At 42.3% G+C, this 22969-nt stretch overlaps 1 protein-coding gene across 1 annotated transcript in view; it reads left to right on the forward strand.

The window, feature by feature from the left end:
• Nucleotides 1-22969, forward strand: part of man1a1 (mannosidase, alpha, class 1A, member 1) — a gene marked incomplete at both ends in the record, with an annotated part of 154930 nt that overhangs the window by 121101 nt on the left and 10860 nt on the right. The window contains 3 exons of the mRNA XM_083899187.1: nucleotides 1694-1788; nucleotides 18818-18941; nucleotides 19664-19757. Of these exons, the coding sequence (XP_083755313.1) occupies nucleotides 1694-1788; nucleotides 18818-18941; nucleotides 19664-19757 (313 nt within the window). The remainder of the gene's footprint in view (nucleotides 1-1693; nucleotides 1789-18817; nucleotides 18942-19663; nucleotides 19758-22969) is intronic.

Consider the following 22969-nt stretch of genomic DNA (forward strand, 5'->3'; position numbering starts at 1 on the left):
GTTAATTGTGGTTTCGGACTATTTTCAATACATATGTTTGATAGAAGATCGCCCCAGAATTTCATACCCAGCACCTCGTCTTTCGAAAAAGCTGTGGCTGCATTTTATCATTTTGTCCCAGACCAAAAGAAAACCAACAAAACCCACTCAAATAATGTTGTAATTAGACATTTTAATGGTAAATAACTAGTGATTTTGCTGGTTTTACCACCAAATAATTTCAAAGAAATGACAAAGATAGAATTCTTTAACTTGGTAACAAATATTCTTCTACCTTAGAAGAAACAAATCTTCATTGTAGAATTAAGATATTTCGACAAAGTAGCATTGGTAGGAAAAATCGCTACAGTAAAATATGGCAATATCTCGCACGTTGATATTATATCACTTTTGAAACCCCAAGTATCTGGGATTTTTGGTTAAAAATAAACAATTCACTCATTTTGTTAATTAGCATTAAAAAACAAATTGATATTTAAGTCCACTAGATGGTGCCAAATGCTCACTATAGCAGTATAGCAGTGAGTATATTATTGCAACGTATGATTTCCCAAATACTAGCAAATACGCATTTTTCAATATCGCGATGACATCGTATCGTGACTTCAATATCGTGATATCGTAGTGCCCTTATGACCCCTAACACAAAGTATCGTATTGACTCATCCCTAAAAATAACGTAAAAAATAGCAGAAAATCCTTCTTATCATTATTATTCCGGCTTCAGCCTGTAGGGGTCGCCACTGCAGACCTTCTGCCTCCAGACGGTATTGTTTTCAGTGATCCGCATGTTCGATTTGGCTTTTACGTCGGAGTCCCTTCCCGATGTAACCCCTCCTCCTTTATCCAGCACTGTGCTTACTCTGGATGTGGCCCCCTAGTGGATACTGGATTAACAGGAAGTAGCAAACACAGACAGAAGATTGCGTAAACTCGCTCTCTCCTCTTTTACCTTCCACTGCGGTGACTTCTTGTCGAGACGTTGTCGTAATTGAGACGTTCTTCCTCACCTGTAAGTGACGAACAGATGAGCCGCCGTTTTATTCCCGTCACTTTTTTTTTTTTTTTACTCTTGAAGGCATCGCTTCTTTGAGTTTTCCATCCACATCCTCATCGTTCATGACAAGTAGCCTCCAGAGCTTTTCCTCTATGCTCATATCTTTTCTTTTTTTTTTGTTCTCCACCCCCGCCTCCGCCTTACTTCCTTACTTACTTACTTACTCGCATCCCTCTGAGTGGTAGATCCCCGGAGAACAGAGCTGGCACTTTGTTGACACCGTGTAAATCAAGGCCACAAACAGCCACAAATCCACTTTTTCCGAGAGCCTCAACACCTGGTTTGAGTTTAAATCCAGTTCTCGTCTTGTTCTGTTGAATCTGTCAAGAAAATGTTGTTTTTACTCTGTATAATTAAACATTTCCAAGATCTTTGTCGGATGAAGAATGTCCATAATTACCTAACTGTTGGAGAGCGTCGATGTACAGAATGTGGCTGCGACGAGTGAAAGGTTTACAAGGACGAAAATGAAAAGATGTTTAGGAAGGACGCAGTGAAAAGAGCTGAACTTGAGCATTGACTTGCTGAAAATATGGAATTTCTTTTCAATTGTTCTGTCAAAGGAATGTTAAGTTAAGTTTTTTTTCAATAAAGAGATAATTTTAATGATGTATTTTCTTCCTTTTTGTTCCTCAGGTTTTCCGTAAAAAGGCAGTGGAGCTGGGTGAAAAGTTGCTGCCGGCCTTCAAAACGCCGACTGGCGTCCCGTGGGCTCTGCTCAACCTCAAGAGGTAAAAACGACTCACACACACACACACACATAATCTTAACCACCGGTTAATGTCTAACCCTAACTTTAACCTACAATTATAATCTTAGCCTTAAACTTAACCAGTTCTTCAGATAATGAGGTTCTGCTTCATTAGAACTAGGTTTTTTTGTCTCCATGACGAGGTCAAAACAAGGATGGAGAATGTCCTAAATAGGTCAATATTGAAAATATTTTGATATTTAAGTGGTCAACGTCTGTCTTTACGGTATTTATTAATCTATTTACGTCATATTTAGAGGTTATGAATGTATTGGAGTTTACTTTTTGGGTGTTTTTCCCGATATCCGATCCAGTTATTTTGTCCAGCATAACAGCACAGATGGTATCTGCTAACCCCTAGCATGTTTGTAACCCTAACCCCTAACCAAGTATAGAATTGAACTCCTTTTGTTTCCGTACCTTTTAACGCTACATTGCCTTGTCGCTACGATACAATCTATACCGGAAAATCCAATTTGTTCTTCGCACATGAGGACCGTAATCCTAATCCTAACCCTAACCCTAGAAACAGTCCTCCTAACAGGAAGTAGCTGCACTTCCTTTAGCGACGCCGCCATCTTGTGTCGTTTCCATCTACAGTTTCACCATCTGACCTTACCAAAGCCTTATGCTTAACCTCAACCACCAGTTCATGTCTAACCCTAACTTTAACCCTAACTACAATTAAAATCTTAGCCTTAAACTTAACCAGTTCTTCAGATAATGAGGTTTTGCCTCATTAGGACCAGGTTTTGGTCTCCATGACAAGGTCAAGAAGACGAGGACAGAGAACGTCCTAAATGGGTCACCGCTACATTGACTTGTCGCTACGATCCGATCTATATCGGAAAATCCAATTTGTTCTCCGACAACATGCGGACCGTAATCCTAACCCTAACCCCAGAAACAGTCCTCCTAACAGGAAGTAGCTGTACTTCCTTAAGCGACGCCGCCATCTTGTGTTGCCAGAGAATATCCTAAATAGGTCATACTTGAAGGAGCTTAGGTAGGATATTTGAGTGGTAAACGTCATATTTAGAGGTTATGGATGTATTGGAGTTTATGATTTTTGGTTTTTCCCGATATCCGATCCAGTTATTTTGGCCAGTAGAACTGAACTCCTTTGGTTTCCGTACCTTTTATCGCTACATTGCCTTGTCGCTACGATCCGATCTATATCAGAAAATCCAATGTGTTCTGCGCACATGCGGACCGTAACCCTAACCCTAACCCCAGAAAGAGCCCTCCTAACAGGAAGTAGCTGCACTTCCTTTAGCGACGCCGCCATCTTGTGTTGCCGTGTTTTTATATACATGAATTTCAGGGTCGTTTCACTCGGTGGATGTTTTTAATTAAAAATGCATTAACAGAATGATAAACATCAGACATAGATGTCGTCTCTGATGCGTTGGATTTACATTTATATACATTATTTCCCTCGCTTATAGTCGCTCTATCTCTTCTCTCTCTAGAGAGACACACACACACACACTCTGCTGGTTGTCCGGTGTTAATGAATTAAAAAGCAGGTTGTCATGACGATAAATATGTTGTCACAAAATAATTTTCCTTCTGACTGTGTGGCTGAACACAGACTCTGCACCGCCTCTTTCTCTGATCCCCGGAGTGTGACGCACCTCAGGGGTGTGTGTGTGTGTGTGTACGTGTGTGTGTGTGTGCGTGTGTGTGTGTGTGTGTGTGTGCGTGTGTGTGTGAAACCCCCCAGAGGCCCGAGCAGATTGGTGGCGATGATGACTTTACCTGCATGACTGAGCCGTGATAGATGGAAAGCGCACACTCACACAAACTTGTTTACACTGCACCACCACATGATGCCTTTGACATTTAGCTACGCTGCTTATTTTGATTTTTAAATAAGTTGTTTAAACAGCAGAAACACTTCATTTGATTAATATTTTTAGAGTATTTCCGCTTCACTGTCGGTCAAAGATGCAGAGATGTCACAAGCGAGTGTTTAGAGAAGTATTATAGATTTCAGTGTAGGCTGTACACGCTGTTGTTGTCCACACATGACATTTAAATTTAATCCCTCAGGAAGAAACTACTGAGACGGGTCCACCAAAAGACAATGTAAATGTTTTCAATTGATTTGAGAAGTTTGAATCGCTAACGTGCTAAAACTTAGAAAGATTTCTCTTAGCGGCAACTGACTGGATGTTATAGAGCTGACTTTTATTTTTAGTGGAAGTCGTAAAGCCTTGACGTAGATCCAGAGAGACGGATGTTAAACGATCGACACCGTCGGTACGTTTACATGCACAGTTTAGTGGAGCTAAGGTCTTAGTCTGACTAAGACGAACAATCGGACAACTTGCACTGTCCTAATAACCAAGTGGTTTATTGTCCGCGTACGTCTGACTCCACCTCCGGAGGTGGCGCTGTATCTCTCTATATGGTAGGACTTATTGAATCAGCCTCCTGTTGACCTTAACATCACTTTCTTCTAGGTAGCTTTCACCCTAGCCGACGCTATTGCGTTGTTTGTTTTGTTTCCGACAACAGTTCTGTAGTTTATCGCATCGTCTTCTACTTCTGGGTCAAAGACCGGGAAGTGTAGTCCGACTCCTGTCCGACTAAGCATATACATGCATGAGTAATCAGACTATGAATTACATTATACAGGTATATTAGTCTGACTAAGACCAGCTCGATTTTTAGTCAGTCAGACTAACGTGTTTACATGACGTTAAGAAAGCCAAGTTATTCTCTTAGTCTGACAAAAGATTTTTAGTCTTAGTCTGACTATCTGACCAAATACTTTTAGTCTTCGTCTGATTATCTGACCAAAGACTTTTAGTCTTAGTCTGACCAAAGGCTTTTAGTCTTAGTCTGACCAAAGGCTTTTAGTCTTAGTCTCACCAAAGACTTTTAGTCTTAGTCTGACTATCTGACCAAAGACTTTTAGTCTTAGTCTGACTATCTGACCAAAGACTTTTAGTCTTAGTCTGACTATCTGACAACATACTTTTAGTCTTAGTCTGACTATCTGACCAAAGACTTTTAATAATAGTCTGACCAAAGACTTTTAGTCTTAGTCTGACTATCTGACCAAATACTTTTAGTCTTCGTCTGATTATCTGACCAAAGACTTTTAGTCTTAGTCTGACCAAAGGCTTTTAGTCTTAGTCTGACCAAAGGCTTTTAGTCTTAGTCTCACCAAAGACTTTTAGTCTTAGTCTGACTATCTGACCAAAGACTTTTAGTCTTAGTCTGACTATCTGACCAAAGACTTTTAGTCTTAGTCTGACTATCTGACCAAAGACTTTTAGTCTTAGTCTGACTATCTGACAACATACTTTTAGTCTTAGTCTGACTATCTGACCAAAGACTTTTAATAATAGTCTGACCAAAGACTTTTAGTCTTAGTCTGACCAAAAACTTTGAGTCTTAGTCTGACTAAAGACTTTTCGTCTTAGTCTGACTAAAGACTTTTCGTCTTAGTCTGATTAAAATTAGGCTTTTTACATGCATGTAAACGCACTGATTGACCCTCGTGGAAAAGACTATACTTGACTTTGAATGTGCCCATCGCAACTAATCACAACATGTGACAAAATAAAACACTTTCTACAAAGAAAAGTGTTCAATGACACACTTTCTGTCCATTTATGTCCAGTTCTGTCGCTCGACACGTTTTAAAATTGTTCTTTCGACGGAGAGGAAATCAGGCTTCAGCTGGCGCTCGCACAGATCAGAGGTTTTCATATAAGTGGGTAATTGAGAGGAAGCACTTTTGAAAGCAATATATTTAGGAGCTGTTAGTCTGCCTACGTAACCTTGACCCACATTGGAGCGGAATAAATCAGCTAAAAACACAGACGCTCATGCAAACGAGGCCCAATTCTCGTCTTCTCCTTCGGCCCCGTATTCCCCAATTCCTTCTCTTCTTTTTCCCCGTCCTTTCTCTCTCCATCCGTCTTACCTTGATTGACCCAGTATCTCCGTCATCATTCTGCCGGTCCACATCATCATGGCCTTGTTCTCTTTATTCCCTCTCCGCGAGCTCTCCGTCAGTTTCGCCCCGAAGCCGATCCGCCGAGAACTGAGAGGCGGAGGCGGCGGCGGCGGCGGCGGCGGCGGCGGCCGCCTGAAAACGAGGACACGCTTTTCCACGCCCACTGAACTTTGTTTGCTCCGGTTTTGTAATTTCGGAGAACGAGATAAATGTCATTTCCGGGGCCCGAGTTTGTCTTTGACACATTAACGAGTGCCGAGTTAAACAAACAGTGTCTACTTTTTATTGAATGTCTCAAGGTGAAGGACTTGATCTGCTTGTAAATGTACAGACTGCTGCCAAAGAGCTTTGTGATTTATCGCCTTGGCTGCTGATGCTGATGCTGATGCTGATGCTAATGCTAATGCTAAAGGATATTTACAGTTTGCTCCAGCTGATTAAATTAAAACCATCAAAAACCTGTTTCACCTTAAACGTGGTAATCATGACACTGTGTTGAGTTTAACCACCGGAGAAAGTTTTACTCTTTTATAGTCAGTGATTCCAGAAAGATATCGGAAAAATAGAAAATGCTAATAATAGAAAGTGATTAAAAAAACTGGAGTTTTGTCGTTAAGCTTCTAGTAAACATCAACTATTAAGGATGAATTATGAATACAATTTATTTGTAGATAACAGTTAAGTAAATTCCACTCTAACTTGAATAAACTGAGCACGTAGATCTAAAGTAAACAAAAATTTAGTTCATATTTGTTTGTTTTTTTAAGATTTTCAGAATGTAAAATGTATATTTTGGGAAATAAATGTTTTGAATGATCATAAAAACTGCTCGTGTTGAAGACATCAGAAGATTTTTAACTATCTCTATCCACAGATTTGCCTTTTTTTTCCTTCATTTCAAGCAAATACATCAGGTTAAAGCTGCTCTACGTAATGTGTGGAAAGCTAGCAATAGCAAGTTAAACAACCTCATCTATCAGCCTTTTAGTCAATATTTAGGGTATATAGGGTCTTGCCCTCATGATATAAAGTACTTTGACATAATGTATGTTTATATACAAGCTAAATCAACTTTATTTCATGTTATTCGACAAAGCTCCGCCCCAAAAAACATCATTATAGAACTGTAAGTTTTGGCCTAATGCTAACTTCTGGCTTATACGATATGAAGATTTCAAAACTTAAGAACAAAACTTGTTTTAACAACAAATTACACACTCTAACTTTTCGATAATTGGAGTTTATTTGGGTTTTCCTGCACAGCCAAAGAAATTGGAGTTGCCAAGATTCATCTCATCGTCCATCAAAGAGCTCTGAACGAACCCAACACAGAGGATCTGGGTCTGTGGTTTGTGGACATATTGTGAATTAGTGATGGCAGAAATTCTGAAGAAAAACACACATCACAGACTGTGATGTTTGTATTGATGTCCAGGTCGTTCACATTCATTCAGACAAAGGAAACGGCCTCAATTTGGCCTCTTTTTAATGATGCGTCTGATAAATCAGTGGCACAGTCACACTGAGAAGATCAGAGGACGCCGTCTCTCCTCCTCCTGTTCCTCTCTTTGTCTTTGTATATAAAAATTATATTGATTGCCACTAACTGAGCGGGAACATGCTGCAAAAGATCAGATATGTCCCATTGATCGTCCACAGAGCAAATATGGTGGTGGTGGTGGCGCAGTGGCAGAGCAGAGAACTGATGTCCTCTGATTATTAAACGTAATCTGCATCTGAGACACAGGTGAAGTGATGCTGCTTCCAGTCAAAATGTTCAATAAACGAGACAGAAGCTTTTTACGACGGGACTTTATGACCGTCACGATAACCGGGGCCGCCTGGATTTATTTTAGATTTTTACGACTGTAGAATTGTCCAAAAATTAACGTTCAGTGAGTGAGTTCTTCTTCTGCTTTCTTTTCCCCAAGATAACTCCTGGCGGCTATTATTATACAATATGATATTAAACAAACGTGTGAAGCGCTGGTGAGTCTTTGTCTGCGATTGGGCGGTCGTTCCTCGGAAGTAATTGGGTGCAAAGCTCTGATTTCCAGTATCCATCCATCCATCCGTCCGTCCCCTACCACTATCCTCCACATGAGGATTGCGCGCGGGCTTGCTGTGCTGGCTAGCTAAAGGGCGGAGGTGCTTTGCTGGCTAGCTAAAGGCAGGGGGTGCTGTGCTGGCCGCTGGCCAATCAATAGTTTTTTAATTTTCTAGATAACGTAAATGGTCTATGAGTTACGGTAACGAGAAGACAGGATGGTAACAGAAGGGTGCATCCTCAGAAGGGTGCATCCTCAGCGATGCTAGGTTAGCAGTAAAGGCCACGGCACTGTTCTCTGTGGGTGATTAATCGCGTCATTTTGTGCTTTTCCAGGGAAGTATTTTGGCGCAAAGCTCGGATTTCTCTGCTTTTACGATATCCATCCATCCATCCGTCTTCTACCATTTTATCCTCCACATGAGGGTTGCGCGCGGGTTTGCTGTACTGGCTAGCCAAAAGCAGGGGGTGCTGTGCTGGCAGCTGGCCAGTCCATAGTTTTTTAATTTTCTATATATCGTAAATGGTCTAGGAGCTATGGTAACGAGAAGACTGGATGGTAACAGAAGGGTGCATCCTCAGAAGGGTGCATCCTCAGCGATGCTAGTTTAGCCATAAAGGCCCCCCGAACTGTTGCGCGCGAGGGTGCTGTGCTGGCTAGCTAAAGGTGGGGGTGCTGTGTTGGCTAGCTAAAAGTGGCAGTCACACCCTGGACAGATGACCAATCCATAGATTTGGAATTTTCTAGATATCACAAACTGTCTATGAGTTACGGTAACAAGAAGACGGGATGGTAACAGAAGGGTGCATCCTCAGAAGGGTGCATCCTCAGCGATGCTAGCTTAGTAATAAAAGCCTCCGAACTGTCCTCTGCGGGCGATTAATCACGTTTGTGCTATAGTCATGTGATAATGATGACTAATTACTTACGGAGAGCGAACATTCCCTCGTTTCTCGCGCAGGACGCGATAAAATTCAAACAATTAACACCGAGTGTAATTAAAGCGATATTGTTCCGTCATGAATATGCGAGAAAAATGAAAGGGGGAAATAAAATAAAGCTCATTCCATCACAGATGGAAAGTCGCCAGAAGCAAAAATCAGGTACAGACGCGTCTGAAATGTAATGAACGGATATAAATAAATTGAATCGACGCAACTGAAAAACAAGGTAATAGACGAAGTCGCGCACATGCAGTAAAATGGTAAAATCTGCATATTTTATGAACATGCTGTAGCCATAGCAACACGGCTAACCAACTCTCTTTCACACACACACACACACACACAGATAGAGACACCAGTTGTTATCAGCTCAGTCCAGTATGTCCCACAGCTCTGCTATTAGCATTCACACTGATAAAGCTGCTGCAAATTGCTGCACTGCACTGCGCCGCATACTGACTCGGAGAGCCTGGCCATTATGGGATGTCAGTGTGTGCATTGTTTACGTAATATTGTGGCCAACTATTGGGATGCAGCAGCGAGAGAGAGAGAGAGAGAGAGACGACCTGACTATGATTTAATCTCCCCGTTTTCTTTTTGGTCTTGTAATGACTTTGCTTTCCCGGAGAATTTAGGAGCGTTGTATTTATCTGGCGGACTTTTATATAAAGTAAACCCCCCCCAAAAAAAAACCCAACAGATTCCATTACAGAATGTACAAACTCTAGCGAAACTACTGCAAAAAAAAGAAAAATGATTATCCTAAAGGTGCTGCAAAGTAAGAGCCAGTTTCCTCCCTTTGCCCCGGCTTCCATTTCCCTTATCTGCCATAAAAGAAATGTCACCTTAAGGCAGTTTTGCTCCTTCAGCTACAAACCCTGAGGCCAAAGCAGTCAATTTTTGAAGTCTTTGCATCGAGGAGTTTGATTTATAAGCCTGAGTGGAGGCTGTTCTCGGCGAGGATGTCACACTCGGTGACCCTGCAAAAAGTGCCTCTTTCACTTTCCTTCTGGATGCGATAAGAGTGAGAAAGTTGCTAATCCACTGGAGGAAATCTTAGCTTAGTACAATTTAAGGAAGCGTGCCGGTTTTTTTCATTTAGAGGGTAAGACTTGTGAAAGAAATACTGGAGTCAGGTCTGGGGCATTGACTTTAACTTCTTTATCAGAGAGTGTCGTTGGCGTAGTGGCACGTTAAGGCCACATTATACTTCTCCGACTGCGTATGCGTTATCCGTCTGCGTCACCACGGAGACGCCTCGAGCATTTATACTTCTGCGTCGTGGTGACGGACACTCGCTGCAATTTCCCGCCCGATCAGTAGGGGTCGCTGCGCAAGGTTGTTGTGCTTCTGGCTACAGTGAGCAATGGCGTCCGAGAAAGAAAGAGAGAGAAAGACTGTTGTTGTTGAAAAAGTGGCCGTTTCTCACTTTTCTCTGTCACGGAACGCAGTTTTAAGATCATTTGAGGCGAGAAATTGGCCATTTAGAGTCTAAACATGTGCTGTGTGTGTTAAGATATGACGTATTTATAGTTCGGCAGCGGCGTTATCGGCGGGGATCAGCTCCGCCTCTGTCAGGACGCCCGGAGCGCACTGAGAGCCGGCACAGAGCAGCTTAGCTCGGCCTGTCCTGAGGACCAATCGCAGCTCTTGCCGTCTCCGTAGTCCCTTGACGGAGTGACGGACACTTAAAAAATATTCCGTGCACCCGGAGACGACGCAGAGGCTCTTCGACAGGTTCTGCGTCGACGCAGAGGACTCTGCGTAGCTACGCAGAGCACTTTACGCAGGAGTATAAATTGGGCTTTATTCTGACGTTATATAGTTTGTGTTTAATCTAAGAGAAAATAAACAGGAAGAGCTGATTTTAAAGCGGTACAGTTGGATACGGAAAGGATGTTTTAACGTGGTTTAAGTCCACACTAAGTCCACGCTACACCTCGCTAACAATTTCCTGGTTTCCCAGAACGTTCTGGGAACATTCCCTGAAGTTTCCTAGGTTCTCCAAATGTTAGTTTTTGGTTTGCAGAATGAAAAAGGTTGTATAGAATGGAAAAGCGCCAGAAAGGGTCAAATTCAACCAGGTTGGGAACTCCTTTAGGCCTCATGTGGACTCTTAGAAATAAGGGTTCCAAAAGTGTTCTTCTACAAGGGCTGAGGTTCTACCTGGAACCCTTTCCAGAAGAAAGGGTTTTTCAAGGGTTCTTGGTAACACTAATGGTTCCAGTAAGAACCATTTTGATCCAGAGAACCCTTTAAAACCCCTTTCCTGAATAAAGGGTTTTAAAGGGTTCTTGATAAATTTCCACCTGGAGCCAAAAAGGGTTCTACTATGAGGACAAGCCAAAGAACCTTATATGGTTCTACTTAGTATTTTTATTTCGAAGAGTGTCTTCAGAGGACTTTAAAAACGTGGGAGACCACAGACTTTAATCCCGAGAAACCGCAGACTAGACGATCCACTTCAGGAGACGAGATTCCAGGGATAAGGGATCTCACAGAAACTCACATCGCGATTTAACGCGACTTCCGAATATAAACAGACTGCTAGCATCAATAAGTCGTTAATAGCCGTTGCGTTTTGCGATGTTTTTGTGCAGAGAAACGCCAAAAAAAAAACTGTGGAACAACAGAGTGTCGTCGGCGTAGTGCGGCATATTATTCGGACGCTATATAGTTTGTGCTTAATCTGAGAGAAAGTAAACGGAAAGAGCTGATTTTAAAGAACAGTCATGATACAAAAAGGATGTTTTAACGTGGTTTAAGTCCACACTAGAGGACTTAAAAAACGTGGGAGACCACAGACTAGACGATCTATTCAAGACGCAAGACGACACACTTCAGGAGACGAGGTTCCAGGGATTTGGGATCTCACACAAACTCGCAGCGCGATTTAACGCGACTTCCGAACATAAACAGACTGCTAGCATCAATAAATCGTTAATAGCCGTTGCATTTTGCGATGTTTTTGTGCCGAGAAACGGCAACAAAAAAAAAAACTGGATAAAATCACGTTTGCGAAAGTGGGCAAAAATCCGTTTCTTAAATATCAAACAGATTTAAAAGTTAGGCTCTGGTGTGTCTGTTAATCCCTCACACTACAGGATAATTTGGCGAGATAATCTGTTCAAATCAGCCTCAAATCGGATTGTCGGAAGGACCAGATTAGCACTGGTGCTTTAGTGCTATTTTAAAAGACAACAGTGGCGTCTTTCTTGAGCGTCCACGTTTTGTTTTCACTTGTAAGTCAAGAACTTTTAGTTCAAATCAGACTAAAATCGGAAGGATTGTCGGAAGGACCGGATCGGAAATGAAATCTGGCCAATTATCCTCTAAGGGGGGGGGCGGAGCTTGAAACTTAGTCGGAAGATAGTGTGGAAGGCCTTGAGAACTTTATTAAATGAATATTTAATTTCAGTCATGGTATAAATGTGATATTTGAGTCATTTTTGCTATCAGAAGCATCACATTAGCCTTTAATAACTTGTAGATCGATGTATTTTCATCGAACCAGGAAGCCTGATTTAAAACTGCTTCTGATTTCTCTTTCGCAAATTGTCTTAACACACCTTTTTTCTTTTTTTTTTTTTTTTTATCTCCACTATCAATTCCTACACGGCAGATGAAGCTGTCTTGACCTGCACATGTTATTAGTTCACACATGTACATGAGGGAGCTGCACCGACGTGTTGTTCTTAATAACAACACCGCCTAACTCGCCCTGAGGCACTTAAACAAAAGGAAAGTCTGACTCTTAGGGAATCCACAAACCTTTTTATTTATTTATTTATTTATTTATTTATTCCTTTTCTTTAAAAACCACACACACACATAAGCGAACGGCTCTCGCCGGCGTCGGCGCTGACCTGAGGCGCCGGAAGGCGCCGGTGATTTAAGGCCTCTAATTAAGTCGCTAACTGTGAATCTATTGCAATTCACATTTTTCTCGGGGCGCCTCGAGCAGAAAGCGGCGATAGATTTTTTTTTTTTTTAGACGGCGGGCAGGAAGAGATATGGGAGGCAAGAAAAACCCGGAGAAGGGAAAGTGAGGTCGCGGCTCGGGACGGCGAGAGCTGAGACGAGAGAAGAAAATAAGAGAATCGAGCAGGAATTATTGGCTTTTATGTACGAGTGCGTCCTAACACAACACATCGTGACGGGGCACGTTCTGCCGTGACTCTGGCACGGCTCTGTTTTTGTTTCTCCCAGGTTACAGCTCAGCTAGCATGGGATTAAAACCTGGCCTCGGCACTTTTGGAGCAGATGCACCCAGCTCCGACTCTGCCAGAACACTACACACTGTTATAATAATGATAATAATGATCAAAATAAAAGGTTTGACGCCTCTAAAAAAGACTGGATTACGTCCATTAATGTCAACAGTTTGTGATGGCGGTGACCGTGACCCACTTCTGCTTCTAGGTCGGAGTTGTAGATCACTATCTGTGTCACGGACTTGTTGAGTTTTTCACTTTCTCGGTGTTAGAATAAAGGAGGTCACACGGTGATGTGGAGCAGATGCTCCCCGTCGTCTCTGCACTTGTTTGTCACGGAGACGTTCGTTTTCTCAAAGAACTGATGCCAACGTTTGGTCTCGCACGTGATTTTCATCTTAGTCTTGGAAGCTTTCGCGGCCTGTGTCAGTTCAGTGAACATTTCTAACAAGTTTGGCGTCTTAGAAGTCCTTGGTTCTCTGTGTATTGGGTTTAATTTGTCCTCGTTCGTTGCTAATTGGACCAAATGTCCCAGCGCTGTTTTAAAACAGAGGGAAACTCAACTGTCTTGTATCCGATGTCTTATTCTAAGCTTAGTCTTGGTAGCTTTTACAGCGTTAATCAGTTTAGATGTTCAACATTTGCTTCTTAGGCATCTAAGAAGTCCTTGATGATTTAAATGATTCGCTATTTATTGGTTTTAATTTGTCCTTGTCCGTTTCTAATTGGACCAAATGTCCCAACACTGTTTTAAAAACAGAGGGAAACTCAACTGTCTTGTATCTGATGTCTTATTTTTAACGTCTTGGAAGCTTTTACAGCCTGTGTCAGTTTAGATGTTTGACATTTGCAAAGACTGAACGTTTCTAACCAGTCTGGCATCTTAGAAGTCCTTGATTTTTATGTTTTCGTCTGTTTTTACTAGTTTTATGTCTGTTCAGATGTTCAACATTTGCGTCTTGTTACTTTAGAAGTCCTTGATGTTTTAAACTATGCTCTATTTATTGGTTTTAATTTGTCCTTGTCCATTTCTAATTGGACCAAATGTCCCAACACTGTTTTAAAAACAGAGGGAAACTCTAACTACCAAATGGCCTGATTTCATATCTTTAATTTAAACTTGCACTCAACTGATTTCTGATTTTTGGCTTAGTCTCGGAGGCGTTTACAGCCTGCGTCAGTTTAAATATTCAACATTTGCAAAGAATTAACAATTCAAACCAGACTGGCATCTACGAAGTCGTCGACATTTAATGTTTTTGTCTCTTTTTACTGGTTTTAATTTGTCCTCGTTCGTTTCTAATTGGACCAGTCGGGTTTAAAACCAGAGGAAACTACAATTTCTAATCTTTAATTAATATATTTCACTATTTGTGTTTCTTTAGATCTTCCAGTCAAAGGTTTTCCCCAATTTCCAGTCTTAGAAGATAGTAAATTGTATCCATTTGTCTTATAATAACCTGTAAAGTTCAACATAAACTCAGGCTGCAACGATTCATCATTTTGAGTGTTTGTTTTTTTACTTATTGAGTTTTCCGGCATCTTAAATATGAATAATTTCTCAGTCCTTTGCTCCACGTATCAAATAAATCACGAGGAGTGATTTCGGTTTGTGGGCGAAACAACACATTTGACGGCTTCATCGCTTTTGAGGTTTGGGGGGAAACGGATTTTCTGACGTTTTTAAGGACCAAACAAGTCACTGATTCATCGAGATCGCAGATTAATCAGCCGTGGAAATCGGTAAATTCGTCGCAGCCCTGGAATAAAGTGACCTGGTGACAGAACGACCTGATTTCATCTCTGTTTTTTTTTTCTACTGTATGGACAAAATTAATCAAAAATCCGCGGCCATGAACTCCCATTAGTCAAACAAACTGCGTCATATCACTGCCATCGGAGGTGGACGCTGATGTCTAATCTCCTAATTCATCACGAAAGTCCAATATAATCTTTGTAAACCCGATATAATCTCTCTCTTTAAAATAAAATGTCCTCCAGTTCTGGGTCAGCCGAACATTTAATTAACATTTCCAATCCATTTGGAAACGGAGGCGAGTGCTTTTCATTAAACGATGTCTGTGTTTGCGCTAAAGCAGAAACACAAGAGCGGAGAATCAAACACCCGACCTCGTCGCGTAACGGCGTGAAAACGAAGCCCACGCGGCGTCGCGAGGAAAGACAAACGCTCTGAAAGCCAGTCGTGTTGGCGACGATCCTCTCTGCGCTCGTGTCGAGCGAGAGGAAGTCATAAATTAAAGCGAGTCGGGTTTTTTTTGCAGCTTTACAGCCTCCGTAATAAGTCTCATTACGTTCCCACGTGAGCGACGCGAGTCGTGTTCGGGGGTTGTTGGCGTGAAACTGGTGCCGTGGGGATGCACGTGCATCAGCGGCGGACATGTGATGGACCGCTACAGCTTCCCCCGAAACGGCCGTTTTCCACTCCACGCCGGAACGACGGGCGTTAAGTTTCCATCAGAGCAGCAGTTGGCGAGCGCTCCCTCGCCGGCTGTTTGAGGCCGGCCGGTTGAGCTCGGTGTGTGGAGTGATCGGTAAGAGGTGGAGATGGAGTGAAGAGCGCCGTCGTTTCACTTTGTTTGGTTTTTCGTCCGCTCGGTTGTCAACGCATGAGGAAACAGAAGAAAAAGTCACATACTTGTACTGCATGTTTGGCTCAGTGCCGGCTGTGGAAGCCTGTGTGTTTGGGCACTGTTGTGATCTGCAGTTGCTTCAGTTTAGCAATATTCTGTGCCTCACAACAAAACAACAAAAATAGGTCAACTGAGCGCCAACATTTACCCAATGACCAGGTTTTTCTGGCACATTCCAGCATGATTCTGTGGATTGAAGGCGGTCCAAGTGAAAATGTTTGAGTTTTCGTTGGCCAGACGAGTGTTTACCTTCATCCAGACTCGTGAGGTTTGATTGTGAATGTTTTTTGCCATTGGTTTGTTCCCCGCCAATTTGCATTAGAAGTGTCACTACTTCTAGAGTCCTCAAGGTGGCGCTTATCGCAGGAAGGAGGGTAACACCAACAGAACAATCCAATTTGTGTTTTTTTTTTTAACCATTTCTGGGGCATTTTAGTGTGATTCAATTAGAAAAATACTGCGGATATGTCGTTACTTGGCGTATTGAGTCATGAGTGTATGTTTATGTTGGCCTGTAGCTGGAGAGTCGCTGGTTCACATCTTGACAGGTCAAAGGTCGGGGTGCCTTTGTGCAAGGTATCCAACTCCCGTTGGTTTGGAGTCGTTGGCCCACGACGATCAATTCCGATTTTTGATGCCAGTTTGGTAAAAGTAAAAAGACTATCAGGCTATGAGCCAAGTATAGTAAAAGTCCAAGTTCAAGAGCATGTATGTGATATTTAAAGTTCATTACAGAAGAACACGGCAAAAAAAAAACCTAGCAGCAGCTAGCCACGTCTTAGTTTGCCAAAGTAAATGGTTTATGCTTGTTTTGGTACATAGTATAGGTTTTTATTTGGTTTTTCCCAACCCTCGTCATGATTTTCACCATTGAAACCACAATAATGTTTGCAGATTAAGTTTTCTTCTTACATACGTTGGTTAGAGATGTTTGTACCTTCAACATTTCTTGCTAATCTCTTCATGATTTATCTTAAAATCACATAAAAAATCATGCATGTGACTAAACTGCTGTGTCCAGCGTCATTGAAAAGTCAAATTAAAACTTTATGCACCAAACGTAACTTCCAAAGACTTCTCACACATCATTATTATTATTATTTTGACTGTTAAATCATTATCCGCACTGCTGAGTAACCTCTGTTCACTGGACTGTAAATGCTGGATTTAGCTCACGATTACCAAGGTCATTTACATATATATATAAATATTACCATGTTGAATGTAATTTGACTTTGAAATGAGAGTCCTCGAGCTTTATAAATATACAGTTTTACGGGCAGTAAAGTCAGTTCCAGCTCAGACCAGACCAATCAGAAATCCCCGCCTGTATCGACTCGGTCACGTCTGCTCGTGGGTCCATCCATCATTTTTAAAATAATGATTTATTTATTCCCCGTCTTCTTCTTCGTCTTCTTGTGAATTGTCTGTGTTGTGACTTCCACTTGTCTTATTTTCTCTTTGAAATTCCGGGCCTGAATTTCACGGCTCAGACTCTCTCCGTCTGAAGCGCTCAGACCTCGCTGGCCGCATCGATGATAAGAATAATAATTCAAACGCACCCGTCTCCGGTAATATACTGTGTGTGGACACTTCATTGGATTGTGTCTGCTTGGTTTATGCAGCGGCTTTTTTCGCCACCATGCCCCACGTCTTCTGCTTCTGTTCTCCTTTAACAGGGAGTTATTGTCTCTCTCAGCAGGGCTTTGGGATGCATTGAGGTGGACAGGGGTTGGGAAGGTATCTCCACTCCACACGTCCCTTTTCCTAGTAGAGATTTATTGGTCGTCACACGGTGGTTGGTTGGGGGGGTTGGATGTAAAGGGATTGAATGGACAGATGTGAGCGGAGGGGCTGTCGACCGCATGTCGGTGCTGGTAATTTTGAGCTGTGATGTTGTTTTAATGTCCACATCAGTGTGAAAGCTTCGCCGCGGCGCGGCTGAATTTAATCAGGGTCCGCGAGCGAGCGAGCGCCTGTCCGTCCTCCTCGTGTTTGGTTGACTTGATTATATCCGTGGTGTGATGGGGAAACAAATTATGGCTTGTGTAGCTTGATGGGGTTATTAGTATGTTCATCCACCGCTTTGAAGAAACGGTGTGGATGATAGCCCGTCTCTTGCCCGTGTGCAGTTAAATGTCCATGTTTACGTTGAGTAGGGCCTATTTTTTGGCACCCGACCACACTGGTCCTGCTCCTAAAAGGGTTGAGCTACCCATGCGGAAGTACACAGAGTGGTCAACAACCCTCTTTTGACCTTCAAGCTAACCCAGGCTGCCTGGAATTTATATTGATTTTATGGCTGTAGAATTATAATTTCACTTTCGATATCTGGCAACCCCAATTTGTACTCCAGCCTTATTCTAACCCTAAAACCAAGTCCTCTCAAAATTACCCTTTCATATTTTGAGGGTTATGGTAACCCTAAGCTTAGGGTCACGATGAAGGACCTAGGGTAATCAAATCCATCGATATCCGTAAGTGTTGCGATAAATGCTGGGTATGGCGAATTGGCAACCCATGGCCAACTTGGCTTCTAACATGGGGGGGTTGCCAGGTCCAATCCCAACATGTAAAGTGCTGGGGTGCCTCCTTAGCAAGGCACCCAACTCCCGTCACTCTTGGAGCGCCCACTGCTTCAATTTCAAGGAAGGTTCCAAGTAGAGGAAACGTTAAAGCATCAAGTTAATTCGGGTTTTAAACTCCTGAACACATCTATAGTATATTAAACCTTTATTGTATTGATGTCGAAGCTCCTCTCACAACCATAGAAAGCGTTGATCCAGCTTCACAGAGTTCACGCCAGATGAGCTGTGCTGTTAAAGTCAAGTGTGATGAGGGGAAAAAACTCGTAAAAATGGCAGATGGAGCGTGATAACTTTGGGTTTTAGCATCGTGGACTTACCTCAGTGGAAATCCATGTTAAGAATCTCATGTTTTCACAGAAACAGATGAAAGAAAGAAGAAGACGACTGCTGCTTAGTCGCTTTTGTGTTTTCACGAACAGGTTCAACCACCTGACTCGTTCTGGATTCTTGTTCTTTTGTCGTCGTGGAATGCGTAAATGCAAGTTTTCTTCTCCATGTGGCTGTAAAGACGCTGGCCAGACAGTTTACTGAAGTCCTTATTAACAATCACCTGTGTCTCCTTCTCCCTTCTCTCTGTTCTTCGTACAGTGGTATCGGTAGGAACTGGCCGTGGGCCTCTGGTGGCAGCAGCATCCTGGCAGAGTACGGCACCCTTCACCTGGAGTTCATGCACCTCAGCAAACTCTCTGGAAACCCAGAGTTTGCTCAGAAGGTAACAAAAGGGCACCCAGAACATGTACTCTTAACTAGTTCTTAATTCCAACGCTAATTTTTCAGCGTTTCAGGGACTTTATTTAAGTAAAAAATGAGTCCACTAGAAAGTTTTCTCATCCACAACAGAAGAGACAGTTTAATACAGTTGCTCTATGGCTAAAAAATGGCTAAGAACCACATCTGAGAAGTTTCAATTCAAATCAATGTTTTATTTTAAACTCAAAGATGTGCCTAGACAGGTTGGGGTGAAAGGACATTTCAGAAATTGCATACAATTTGGGCTTCTAACGATAAAATGACCACATCTTTTGTAAAGATTGGAGAACAGACTGCGAAGAGCTCAAAGTAGAAGGTCATAAAGAGAATTTAGCTTTGTTTTGGTAGTTCCTCAGAATTCCTCTAGGGGTTGCTATGGTTGATTCCACACATGGGCCAACGTAAGGCCCTGGGGCCACACCTGGCCCGCAAACCAGACTTTTCTGGCCCCCGCAACGTCCTCAAAGGAGCAAATTAGCAGTTGTGAATCAGAATCAGAGCTGAGATCAGAAACAGACGATTAGCGATCGGAACCAAAATTGGACAATGGTCAGAATCTGTGGAGCGACCAAACACCTAATTTTGCTTTAAAATCAAAGTGCTATGCATGTTAAATAGAAAGTTGGGTTTAATCATTTGAAAGTCAGGTTTAAAAATAACTTGTGTTCTTTTTTAAATTACTAGGTAATGAACATCCGTAAAGTCCTCAACCGCCTGGACAAACCTCAGGGCCTGTACCCCAACTACCTGAACCCCAACAGCGGCCAGTGGGGCCAACGTAAGTGTTTTTATTTTCTCCTCCATCGTCTCCCGCACTTTATTAACAGTATTTACACAGATATTGACAAACTCAAGAGTCGACAACTAACCAGGACTTTGAGTCAAATGTCAGAAAACGGTGATTTTTTGCATCCATCTTAAGCTGCAGAAACGTCACCAGTTATTCCTCCTCCGTCTCCAGAGATGACAGGAAAATTGATGCTTGTCTCCTTCAGTGCTTCACTTCACTCCAGCTCTGATCTATCCACGTAAAAGAAAACACACACCTGTAATTTTGTTTCGCCGTGAAAAACCAGCGGAGTGCAAACACATTTTCTGCCGTGATCATCGCCGTAAAAATAATAATCCAGACACTGTCTACACTCTTACACTCGTTCTTCGGCTTGTCCTCATAGGAGAACCCTTTTTGGCTCCAGGTAGAACCTTTTTATAAAGGTTCCACCGAGTGTTACCAAGGACCCTTGAAAAACCCTTTCTTCAGGAAAGGGTTTTTCAGAAGCAAATGGTTCCAGGTAGAACCTCAGCCCTTGTAGAAGAAAGACCCTTTTGGAACCCTTACTTCTAAGAGTGCAGTACATTGTGGGGAACTTTTTCTTTTTGTTGTTCCTTCAAGGTACACCTTTTTATAAAGGTTCCACCTGGAACCTTTTTGGAGCATTCCACCAAGAACCCTTGCAAACCCCTTTATTCGGGAAAGGGGTTTTAAAGGGTTCTCTGGATGAAAATAATTCTTACTGGAACCATTAGTGTTACCATGAACCAAGAAAAAGGCTTTTTTCAGAAGCAAATGGTTCCAGGTAGAACCTCATCCCTTGGAGAAGGACCCTTTTGGAACCCTTATTTCTAAGAGTGCAGAACATTGTGGGGAACTTTTTCTTTAGTTGTTCCTTGAAGGTTCCCCCCCACATTCGACCTTGTTGGGAACTCCTTTCACCTCATGTATAAAAACAACACCACAGGTTACTTATTGGTCAGACACCGTGACACCGTACTACTACACTCTTGGAAGTAAAAGTGCTAAGTAGAACCATATAATGTTCTTGGCCTTGTCCTCATAGGAGAACCTTTTTGGAGGGTTCCACCAAGAACCCTTGCAAACCCCTTTATTCAGGAAAGAGGTTTTAAAGGGTTCTCTGGATCAAAATGGTTCTTACTGGAACCATTAGTGTTACCAGGAACCAAGAAAAAGGCTATTTTCAGAAGCAAATGGTTCCAGGTAGAACCTCATCCCTTGGAGAAGGACCCTTTTGGAACCCTTATTTCTAAGAGTGCAGAACATTGTGAGGAACTTTTTCTTTTAGTTGTTCCTTGAAGCCCCCCTTAACCCAAAAAACCCACATTCAACCTTTTTGGGAACTCTTTTCACCTCATGTATAAAAAGAATACTTATATTGGTCAGACACGTGACACCGTACTACTACACTCTTGGAAATAAAAGTCCTAAGTAGAACCACATAAGGTTCTTCGGCTTGTCCTCATAGGAGAACCCTTTTGGAAAGAGGTTTTAAAGGGTTCTCTGGATCAAAATGGTTCTTACTGGAACCATTAGTGTTACCAAGAACCAAGAAAAAGGCTTTTTTCAGAAGCAAATGGTTCCAGGTAGAACCTCATCCCTTGGAGAAGGACCCTTTTGGAACCCTTATTTCTAAGAGTGCACACATCTGTTAATGAGACGATTGATCGATGTATTCAGACACGAGGAGAAGACCTGGTTTCTCTAAACCAGAACATATCAACAGTATAAAATAAGTCTATGTTATATACACTTATGAAGCCTTTTTATTCTTCACTCATGAATAATTAACACTATAAGAATGTAAACGACAACGTTCTGAAGCTTCTGAATCGTCGTCGTTGTTCTGTATTTGCCGTCACTTGTTATTCTGTTGTGTGGACGATGTATTTTTGTAGCTAAAGCGACTTCTTCTTCTTCTTCCTTTCAAACCTCCTCGCTCTCGACTCACTTTACTTTCCTGAAACCCACCATTTACTCAAATCACTGTCAACTGCCTCCACTCGCCCCCACCGCCGCTATCTTTAACACGGCAGTGCACACACACACACACACACACACACACACACACACGTCAGGTGTGTGACAGGCAGGCAGGGGTGTAATCTGGAAATCCCTCGTCCGAGTCCTACAGGTCGCCATGATAATGATAGAGCGCAGAGTAGAGAAGATAAAAGACAAACACAAGGAGGCGCTGCAGAAACACCACCACATATATAATAGAACAGAGAGGCGGTCGATGCAGTGGCAGCAGGCGTCGGCCGTCATGTGTCACGTTCCCGGGGATGAAAAAAAAAAAACGTTGACAATCGAGGAGACGGGAAGCACGGAGTTTGGCGTTTGGCTTGATATCTCACTACGTTTGAAAACGCCGGACTCCGCCGTCACAGACTCTCGCTGGGATTCGAGAGCGACGCTGTCAATCTGTCAGGTTCTGAGGGGAAGAGTCTGTGACTCACTGTGGTGTCGAATAAGTGTTTTCTTATTCCACCTGTGAGCCGTCAATCATCTCCTCTGTTACTGAGTTAGACAAGGAAGCAGGAAGTCTGACCAATAAGTGACCTGTGGTACTGTTTTTATACACTCGTAGACATAAAAGGGCTAAGTAGAACCATATAAGGTTCTTCGGCTTGTCCTCATAGGAGAACCCTTTTTATAAAGGTTCCACCTGGAACCCTTAGTGTTACCAAGAACCCTTTTAAAACCCTTTATTCAGGTAAGGGGTTTTAAAGGGTTCTCTGGATCAAAATGGTTCTTACTGGAACCATTAGTGTTACCAAGAACCCTTGAAAACAAATGGTTCCCGGTAGAACCTCAGCCCTTGTAGAAGAACCCTTTTGGAACCCTTATTTCTAAGAGTGTTCAATCTTAGAACTAAAAGTGCTAAGTAGAACCATATAAGGTTCTAAGCGTGTACACTCTTAGAAATAAAAGTGTTAAGTAGAACCATATAAGGTCCTTAGGCTTGTCCTCATAGGAGAACCCTTTTTGACTCCAGGTAGAACCTTTTTATAAAGGTTCCACCTGAAACCCTTTTGGAGGGTTCCACCAAGAACCCTTTTAAAACCCTTTATACAGGAAAGGGGTTTTAACAGGTTTTCTGGATCAAAATGGTTCTTACTGGAACGATTAGTGTTACCAAGAACCCTTGAAAACAAAAGGTCCCAGGTAGAACCTCATCCCTTGTAGAAGAACAC

The sequence above is a fragment of the Microchirus variegatus genome (assembly GCF_963457635.1).
Source record: "Microchirus variegatus genome assembly, chromosome: 12".
NCBI classification, from domain to species: domain Eukaryota; kingdom Metazoa; phylum Chordata; class Actinopteri; order Pleuronectiformes; family Soleidae; genus Microchirus; species Microchirus variegatus.